General features: G+C 47.5%; 4 protein-coding genes across 4 annotated transcripts; 1 reads left to right on the forward strand and 3 right to left on the reverse strand.

Annotated features, from left to right (window-relative positions):
* Positions 1-2326: 2326 nt before the first annotated feature.
* BBA_01240 (LysR family regulatory protein) lies at positions 2327-3887 on the reverse strand (the record flags this gene model as incomplete). The annotated part of the gene is made up of 2 exons (XM_008596337.1): positions 2327-3622; positions 3687-3887. 2 exons carry the CDS (start codon positions 3885-3887, stop codon positions 2327-2329), a joined length of 1497 nt encoding a protein of 498 aa, XP_008594559.1.
* A 519-nt stretch (positions 3888-4406) lies between these two features.
* On the reverse strand, positions 4407-5341 carry BBA_01241 (2-deoxy-D-gluconate 3-dehydrogenase; the record flags this gene model as incomplete). Its single annotated transcript, XM_008596338.1, has 3 exons — positions 4407-4853; positions 4930-5142; positions 5219-5341. The coding sequence occupies 3 exons, from the start codon at positions 5339-5341 to the stop codon at positions 4407-4409; spliced, it is 783 nt and encodes a 260-aa protein (XP_008594560.1).
* Positions 5342-5825: 484 nt separating this feature from the next.
* BBA_01242 (sorbitol dehydrogenase) lies at positions 5826-7151 on the forward strand (the record flags this gene model as incomplete). Its single annotated transcript, XM_008596339.1, has 4 exons — positions 5826-5882; positions 5955-6325; positions 6382-6790; positions 6852-7151. 4 exons carry the CDS (start codon positions 5826-5828, stop codon positions 7149-7151), a joined length of 1137 nt encoding a protein of 378 aa, XP_008594561.1.
* Positions 7152-7321: 170 nt separating this feature from the next.
* On the reverse strand, positions 7322-8625 carry BBA_01243 (D-galacturonic acid reductase; the record flags this gene model as incomplete). Its single annotated transcript, XM_008596340.1, has 6 exons — positions 7322-7518; positions 7590-7836; positions 7900-8033; positions 8104-8131; positions 8218-8483; positions 8568-8625. 6 exons carry the CDS (start codon positions 8623-8625, stop codon positions 7322-7324), a joined length of 930 nt encoding a protein of 309 aa, XP_008594562.1.
* Positions 8626-9950: the final 1325 nt, after the last annotated feature.

Genomic DNA, 9950 nt, shown 5'->3' on the forward strand with positions numbered 1-9950 from the left:
CTTAATAGTAGTTACCTTATATAGCTCTTTCTTAAATATTTCTTTATATAGCTACTAAAGGGTCTAGATATCTTTTCTTTCCTTAAATATAGCTAGCTTATCTATTAAGATATATATTAGTATATCTAGGTTATAGTAAGAAAATATACTATTTAGACTATAAATTATTTAATTATTATTACTTATATAGCTATTAAATATAATTCTTATTAGGTTTACTATAAGATACCTAGCCTAGTAGCTTTACTTAAATACCTTAGTAGTATATAATATAATATAGTTAGATAAGGCTTAGGTTAGTAAACCTATAAAAAGTAAAAGATTAGCTTCTTATACTTAACTAGCCCTAGGCTTTAAAGGTCTATCTATACTATTAAGATAGCCATTAACTCCTACCTATAACGTATATAGCTAAATATTATTATTATTATAAAGGCTAGCTATATATAAGGTCTAATTCTACACTTTCTAGAATAACCTATATAAGTATAATATAATTTTTATATTAAGAATAGAGCTTTTCTAATATAATAGTATATAATTATAGTCTAATAACTTCTCTAGTAAAAGCTAATTAATAGATATATAGCCGCCTTTAAAGGCATTATTATAAATCACTCTTATAGCTAGTATAGTAAGTAGACATACTTACCTATATAAGATAAAGGTAATAAAGAATTTAAGCCTATTATATATTAGTAACTATATATATATAGAAGTAAGATATATACTAAGAATATTAGTCTCTTTAAACCTTATATTTTCTAAGCTTAATATAATATATTATAATAATAGTAATAAGGTTTATTTTTAGTAGATTTACTATATTATAGGTCTAAGTAAAAGAGATATCTTTATATTTTATTCCTAAAACACTTACTAATTAAAAACCACTAATTTTAATTATAATAATAATAATATAAAATATAAGGTATAAGTTAGGAGTATATTAAATATACTTAGCTTAGCTTTAGACTATATAAAAGATTAATACTATATCTTTATCTAATAACTCCCTCTTTTTAAACCCTTATATTAAAGAAAGCCTAATTTTTTTAATAAATATTAGAATCTACTAATATAGTAGTTAGTAAGATTTATTCTAGTATATAATATTACTCCTTATATTAGTAACTTTATATATAAGGCTACTTTAGCTTAAATTATTCCTTAAAGAGAAACCTAAATTATAAATACTAGCCTATATTAGGTTATAGCCTTATCTTAGTAGTAGTAAAACCTACTAATTAGCTCTCTTTATAAGTATAACCTAAATATCTTATATTATAACTACTATATTAATAGTATAGATATTATATTACTCCTTAGGCCTTAAGTATAGCTATCTAATAGTTAAGGTAAAGATATAAACTTCTAGAAAGGTCTAATAATAGCTCTTAGCTATATCTTTTTAATAATATAGATTAATCTAGACTTAGGATAGATTAAAGAATATAATTTTTATAAACCTAATAGGTATTAGCCTAATACTAAATACTTATATATATATATTTACTTATACTAGTACCCCTAAATACTATTATAAAATTACTTTATTTTAATAGCTTTAAACTTAACTAGATTAATAAGGTTATCTTTATATTACCTTAAGATATCTAGAGAGAGTATTAGTAGCTTAACTAGGTTAATATCTTAAGCTTATAGCTATATAATAGGCTATAATATATTAATATTATTATAAGTTATTTTTTATAATAATATAGATATAATAAATATAAATACTAATACTTATAGGAATTAGAAGTAAGGAAAGAAAAAAAGTGTATATATTAGGAGGTGATAAGGGGGCGTATGCTTATTTAGAGAGAGGTGGCTATACTACTTATTATATTTAGCTATAACCCCTTACTTATAGGCGCTAGTAATATAGAGTAATTAGCGGAGGGGGGGTGTTATCTCTATAGCCGTATCTTAGAGTAGAGGGGGGTCTAGCGCTAAGGTGCTATTAATTCTATAGACTAGCGCCGGCCCTGGAGGTGTTGCCTAGGCTCTTTAAGTAAACCGTTCTGGACGGTAATAGGACTATAATAGGCCTTAGGGTAAGGCTAGCTAATTGTCGTTCCTGGGGGGAAGACGTCCCGTCTAATCTCTAATAGATATGCTTAAGCGCTAGATTAGTAGTTAGGTCGGTGACGACCAGCGAACACCGGGTGCTGTACATTTTCTCTTTTTTAGTCGTTAACACGACCCTTTGTTTTTTATCTTTATATGCTTGAAGTCTTGAATGTGTTGCAATCTGTGCATGTTTAAACTTGTACCACTCAATCTCTTATAAGCCATTACAGGATCTGGGAACTGATGTCCCTCATACATGTACATGCGCCTCTCCCGCGCTTATCTCCCGTATAATCCTCTCCCACGTCCCCGGCGATGCATTCGCCCGAATCCAGTACCCCTCCTCGTCCTGATCCAAACAGACAAAGTACGGTGTCGGCCTGTTCCCATCGTCACTCGACAAGTAGTAATGGCTCACCACCCGCCCCGACGCCCGCGTCCCATCCGCCGCGGTCGTCATCTCCACCACCGCCGCTCCAAAGCCTGCCGCCGCGCCGATCCGCAGCCCCGACAAGTTGTTGCACATGAGCACCACGTCATCTGCGCGGCAGTACAGCGGCACGCTCAGTCTCTGACCGGCATTGGCTTCGGCGCGCCGCTGTTGAAAGTGGTGCAGGATCTGGGTCTCGGTGGTCTGCGCAGCCACTTGCGCACGATGCGCGAGCGCGATCCGCGCCAGGGAATTGTCCTCCGGGCTGCCAACGTTGGGCACCGAGGCGAAATACAGGCTGAGCAGGTTCTGCATGTATATGCCGCCCCGCAGGGCGGGGATCCGCGAACGGCAGTTGACGGACCCGGCGACGACGTATCGCGCGCGCCGTCGCGGGCTGCGGGCTGCGGCGGCGAGCGTCACCAGCCACGCGCATATCAGATCCCCGTCGCTCACAAACGGCGGCTTGCCCGTCTTCGGATCCGGCGGCAGCTTTTCCACGTCCTCCCGCCACCTGGCAACCACCGCCCGCGGGAGCCGAAAGACGCGCCAGTCGGCCCGCGGGCGTATCAGCAACCGCCACAACAGCCTGCAAAAAAACAGCAGCTTGCCGAACCCCATCAGCGCCCTGTCCTGCATCACGTCGTCTTCTTCTAGGCGCTGCCGGGCGTCTGCGTCTGCGTACCGCTCCGCAATGCGCCGCGGCACGTCCTCGCGGGCACCCGCCAACGGGGGAATGTCGTGCGCGCGCCCGGCCAAGGCTAGGGACCACGCGGCGAGCAGATCCCGCTGGCCGGTGCCATCCATGACGGTGTGCGGCCATGTCAGTTCCATGAGCGTGGCGTCGCGGAAGGTGGTGACGTGCAGGCCGAGCTGCGGCAGCCCGCGCGAAATGTGCTCCGCGAGCGTCGCGGGGACGCCAACAGGCGCGAACACGGCGGCGTTGGCGGCCGGGGTCCGGGAGTATATGTGTGGCCCGGACGCGGCGCGGGGAAATGTGCGCCGGGCCGGGTCGGCGTCGAATAATTCGGCAGAGTGGTCGCGGTGGGTATAAGTAAAGGGCGGGTCCTGCTCCGTGAACACATGAGGAACGTGTATTTCGAGCCCGCCAGTCTTCTATATGCAGGTTCAGTTATTTCCAATGGGAAGAAGAAAAACAAGTGTTGGCCCAACCACGTACAGTGTAATGCAGACGCCCGGCGAGCTTGCGCCAGTCTCCTGTTTCCAAGACCTGCGCAAAGGCCGTGCGGAGCTTGTCTGCGTCGAGCTGTGCGTCGACGCGGAAGATCCATCGCATCATGATGCTACGCGGGCCTTTGCAGTCGTCAAACATGTGGACGGGATAAACGTCAAACGACGCCAATGACTCCTTGTCTGCCATTGCGTGTGTCTATCTGGCATAGACTGTGGCTCCAGAAATGCCAGAATAGACAGCATGCCAGAGTAAAGGGGGCACAACCGCCTTGAAGTAAGCCACAAACAAGCCTTTCTTTTCAGGTCGCCATGCGGAGAAGGGATGCCATAGCGCGAGGGAGGCCGTGTACCCATTAAATAAGGATTAAGCTGGGCGGGACGGTGAAGCTTGTCAATTTTTATTAATTTAAAGTATACCTTATATTGAGGCGCCAAGCGATTTGGTGTGCGCGCGGGTGCAGATCAAACCAGTTGTGGCCTAGTTGTCTTATTGGGTAAAACAGACTATTGTACTCAGATTACCTCCCTTGAGCAAGAGAATGCCGCCAAGATTGCTTTCCGTCTGCAAAGTGTCTTGCTGTAAACCGATCAACAGGTATTTATGGCGAGTTGTCTATCTGTTTCAATTATGAAGCCACCCGTAGAAAACCGTCCGTCGGCAATTGTCTCTGCCAAGCCCTCAACTCAGTTTTGACCCCCTAATAATTTACCGGCCCATCCAGCCACCATCCACCACCAGCACATGGCCATTGACATATGCGCTCGATCGGCTCGCCAGATAAACAGCCGTGCCCTTGAAATCCTCGGGCGACCCCCAGCGGCCGGCGGGGATGCGCGCGCTGATGCTGGCCAGGCGCTCCGGATTGCCGAGCAGCGCCGTGTTCATCTCCGTCTCAATGTAGCCGGGGGCAATGGCGTTGACGGTGACGCCCCTGCTCGCCCACTCGTTGGCGAAGCTCTTGGTGACCTGGCCGACGGCGCCCTTGGAGGCGGCGTAGGCCGGCACCGTCAGGCCGCCCTGGAAGGTGAGCAGCGAGGCAAAGTTGATGACGCTGCCGCGGCGGCCGGTGACGGGCGAGGGCGCGAGCTGCAGCATGTGGGCGCCGACGTCGCGGCAGAGCGTGAAGACGGCATTGAGATTTACTTGAATGACCTTGGGGTGTGGGCGGGCGTGTCAATCGTGTATTCCGGATAAAGTGAAAGTGTGGGAAGGACGGGAAAGAAGCTACCTCGTTGAAATCGCTGTCGGGAAATTCCTCGCAGGGATGCCGGCGCTGAATGCCGGCGCAGTTGACGAGGATGCGAATCTCGTGGCCGTCGGCGAGAATCTTGGGCGTGAGAGCGGCAACGTCTTCCTGGATGGCCATGTCGGCTGTGTAGATCCATGCCTTGCGACCCAGAGCCTCGACGAGGTCTTTGGTTTCGACGACGCTCGTATCGCGCTTTTTCTGCGGTCAGTATAGAGCTCGATTGAGGATTTCAAAAGTCAGTCAGTCAGTCAAAAAGTTCGTTTTTTACCTGGACGAGGACAATGTCGGCACCAGCTTCGGCCAGGCCAACGGCGACAGCTTGGCCAATGCCGCGCGTGCAGCCAGTGATCATGGCCGTATGGCCCTCTAGCGAAAACATGCTCGAAGCCATGATGTGTAAAAAAAAAAAAAAGAAGGAAGCTACTTGATTCACTGCGGGAGAGCAGAGTTCTCGACGGGATGCGCTGGAGATGTTGAAGAGGTCGTTGTACAATAGGCTACAGCAGACTTCAGCGGACTTCAACCCGCTGCCCATGACGTTGGTGGATTTTTCAGTGGCTCGCACCCCCTGTAAAGTTGCCCCGCGTCAATTGCCGGAGAGGGCCGACCCCCACTAAGAAGAGTTCCCGTTTGGGCAATCCCCGCCGAAGCAAGCCGGTGCCGGCTTTGAATAGCCGTTTGCGCGGCTTGGGGTTCGTTTGGTGGGGGAGGCTTGTCTTTCCTTGGGCGCGGGGTGAATCGGTTGCTCTTTCTTCATGATTCATCTTGCAGTCCATCTTTGTGATACTTTCTCTGCTGATTTTGAGCCCCTGTTCGACTTTTTTTATCGTTCAGACCACAGTCTAGCTCTGCAGTAGAGCACACACATTACAAACATGTCCAGCCAAAAAGTCCAAGCCTCCGTCCTGCACGGTGCTCGCGATCTCCGTGTTGTAAGTACAACTCACACCTCATTGAAGCGCCGGGCAATCTCCCTGTCACCGCCTGCTCACCATCCATCCCAGGAAGAGCGCGACCTACCCACACCCGCCGCCGATGAGGTCCAAATCGCCGTCCAAGCTACCGGCCTCTGCGGCTCCGACCTCCACTACTTTAATCACTTCCGCAACGGCGACATCCTTGTCCGCGAGCCCCTCACTCTAGGCCACGAGTCGAGCGGCACCGTCGTCGCCGCCGGCAGCGCCGTGAAGGACCTTGTCCCCGGCGACCGCGTCGCCCTCGAGGTCGGCTTGCCCTGCGAAAACTGCGAGTACTGCACCAGCGGCCGCTACAACATTTGCCGCGGCATCAAGTTTCGCAGCTCCGCCAAGGCCTTTCCCCACGCCCAGGGCACGCTGCAGGAGCGCGTCAACCACCCTGCCCGCTGGTGTCACAAGTAAGGCAGACCTGTGATAGTAGCCAGGATATGAATTTGCGACGCTGACTGTTTAGACTGCCTCCGGCCTTGTCGCTCGACCTCGGCGCCGTGCTTGAGCCCCTCTCCGTCGCCATGCACGCCCGCGACAGAGCGAACCTACCCGAAGGCGCGACGGTGCTGGTGATTGGCGCCGGCGCCGTCGGCCTGCTCGCCGCGGCGGTCAGTAAAGCCGCCAATGCCAAGACGGTCGTCATTGCCGATATCCAAAAGGACCGCATCGACTTTGCTGTGCAACATGGCTTTGCGGATGCGAGCGTGCTTGTTCCCATGGAGCGCCCGCAGACGATTGAAGACAAGCTCGCGTACGCGCAGAAAGTCGCCGACATGGTCAAAACCACGACCGTCAACGGCGAGGCCGTCGGCGAGGTCTCTGCTGTATACGAATGCACCGGCGTTGAGACGTGTGTTCAGGCTTCAATTTACGTGAGTCTTGAAAACGAAGATTCCCTGCAAGTTGAGACAGAAACTGATGTTGCGGGCACAGGCCACAAAGCCAGGCGGCAAAGTCATGATTATCGGCATGGGGACGCCGATCCTCACACTGCCCATGTCCGCCGCGGCCCTCCGCGAAGTCGACCTCCTCGGTGTCTTTCGCTATGCCAACACATATGCCAGGGCCATTGAGCTGGTCGTCAATCGCCCAGCTGCTATGCCGGATCTGTCGCCGCTCGTCACGCATCATTTCAAGGGTATCAGCAATATCCCCAAGGCATTTGCCATGGCCGGCCAGGTCAAGGACGAACAAGGGAAGCTAGTGCTCAAGGTGGTGGTGGATATGGAGTAAAGGCATCACTTCAAGGTAGCGTGGGTGATTTTAAGTGGCGTTGAAAAGGTGTATTGCATAGTGGTGCATAGCGAGATATCAAAAGCCGTTGTAAACGATTGTGACTTTCATTGAATTGGTTCTTTTATGACCATGTACGGCTATCTCTGCCCTCTGCATCGCCAATCTCATCATGACTTGTCAGGAAACCCAAAGTCGATACCAAAAGGCGGATAGACGTAGCGTTTCAGCTCTTTCTTGGCTGCGAGGTCTTCAGAGTACTTGCGCAGCTGCTCCATATCCTCCTCGTCAAGCTTGACAATATCCGCATTCGCCTTGATGCGCGCCGGCGTCACCGACTTGGCCAGCACCGTAGCACCGCGCGCAACTAGATTAAGAGAAAGGAAACCGATTAGTACACCGAAATTTGCTCTCATCTCCTCAAATCAGACCACTTACCGTGGTAGCTCAGTAGCACCGTCGCCGGGCTTACGCCTCGCCTCTCCGCAATCGCGACAACGGGCGCGGCCGTGAGCAGCGGGCTGCCCGCGCTGCCGAGCGGGCTGTACGCAACGACGTGGATGCCGCGGGCGCGGCAGAGGTCCACGATTTCCTGCTGCGGCAGGCTCGGGTGGTTTTCGATCTGATTGACGGCCGGGACGACGGTGCAGCTCGCGAGCAGTTCCTCGAGGTATTTCTTGCTGTACTGTTTTTGCGTGCACAGTGAGTAGGGGAGACAAGGGAAAGAAGGGGTTGGTTGTAGCGTTACATTGCTGACGCCGATGCCGCGGACCTTGTCCGTCGCGAGGAGGGCTTCCATCTGCGGCCACGCTTCGGTGTGCTTCCAGTCGCGGAGAATGTCGCGGCTACCGTCGGGCAGGGTCGGGAACTTGTCGTCGTTGCCTGGGTACGTGATGAGCCATGCGCATAAATCCAAAATTGGAGTCTGGGTCACGTCGAATCACGTATTTACCGTTGGGATTCATCAGGACAGGCCAGTGCTATAAGCTCTCCATTGTCAGTTATACTTTGAGCCAAGAAGAAAGAGCCCCCAAACCAAGGCGAGGGGGGGGGGGGGGGTGCTTACAATCAGGTACATGTCCACGTAATCCATGCCCAGCGCCTTGAGGCTCTTGTCGAGACACTCTTGCACGCGCGTATTGTACGTTGCCCAGACCTTGGTCATGATGAAGACGTCTTTGCGCTCGACGCCCGCCGCAAACGCCTCTTTGAGGCCCTCGCCCACTTCGGCCTCGTTGCCGTAGCAGTACGCGCAGTCGACGAGCCTGTACCCATTCTGCAGCGCATATGACACGGCCGTCTGGACCTCGCCTGGCTTGGATTGCCAGGTTCCTATTTTTTTTTTTTCAATTGGCCTAGGTGTTAGAGACGGGTCGATGTGTACTTCGGGCACAGTGGGTTGGTGCGAGAGCGTACCGAGACCGAGAGAGGGAATCTCTTTGCCGGTGTTGAGCTTGAATGAAGTCGCAGCCATGGTGAGTTTTTGGTCCTGTCTACGAGTCTGAGAAAACAGAAAAAAATTAAAAAAAATAAGAAGAGTGCACTTGATTCAGCGAGACTTATAAAAGAAAGAAAAAAAGACCATTCGATAATTCACTTAAAGACTTGTGCCCCTCCAAGAAGCCCCCTCCAAAGACATTGGGGTACCCCCGCGGGGGCGGGGAATCTTTCAATAGCCGCTTTTGGGGGTTCGTCGGCGCTGGGGTAACCATGGGGTGGTGGATTCGGGGCGTTGCTGCGACACGAAAGAAAAAGCCCCTTCGACACATCCAGCCATGGAAAATTAAGGCCGAGATCCACCGTAATAATGAGCGCTTTGGGTCATGCCTTCTGCATGATATCAGGGAATGCCACTCCTCGCTTCTTTGTTGTCTGCGGGTCCGGCCGGCCTGGCGGGGCCGGGCTGGGTCCGATTCCCGGACGGTCGGTTTATGTGCACTTGATGCCACCGATGAGACGCAAAGGCTCTTTAATATAATATATATAATTAAACTAAATATAATATATATATTAATATTATAAATATTAAAATTAGTAAAGAAAAAGATTTTAATTAGTATAATATTTAGGAAGAACTATAAAAAACTTATAATAGTAAATACTATATATATAAGACTATTAAATTATATATAATATAGTATAATAAACCGTTATAGTGGTACTACTCTACGCTATATATACTACTATTACGCTTATATTAATTATTAGAATTACTTTTAATACCTAATCTTTTACCTTATAGTCTAATAATATAGGCATATATTATATTTTAAAAGTATATAGCTAATAGCTTAAGTTTAACTTCTACTATTAATAAGAGGCTTACTATATATATAGAAGTTATATAAGTACTAATATAAGGGGCTTATATACTAATAGCCTTCTTAAGGGTTAAATTAGTAATTAAAGTCCTTAAAATAAGGTTAGTACCTTTAGGGAGCCTCTTAGGTAGTTATAGATAGCTAGCTAGAGGGGAGGAGTATAGTATAATAAACTATTATAGTGGTACTACTTTATACTATATATACTACTATTATGCCTATATTAATTACTAGAATTACTTTTAATGTCTAATCTTTTACCCTATAGTCTAATAGTATAGGTATATATTATATATAGGTTTAAAGATATTATCCTTTTAAAGGTAGATATATATTTTATAAGATTATTAACTATTAACTAAGACCTTAATATAAAAAGAAATTACTTATACTAAAAGTATATTATAATATTATTATTATATTATTATATTAAGCCTTAATATAGTTAATAAGTAAATAATATAGATAAGTAAGTAAT

This window comes from Beauveria bassiana, assembly GCF_000280675.1.
Source record: "Beauveria bassiana ARSEF 2860 unplaced genomic scaffold BBA_S00003, whole genome shotgun sequence".
Taxonomy (NCBI): Eukaryota; Fungi; Ascomycota; class Sordariomycetes; order Hypocreales; family Cordycipitaceae; genus Beauveria; species Beauveria bassiana.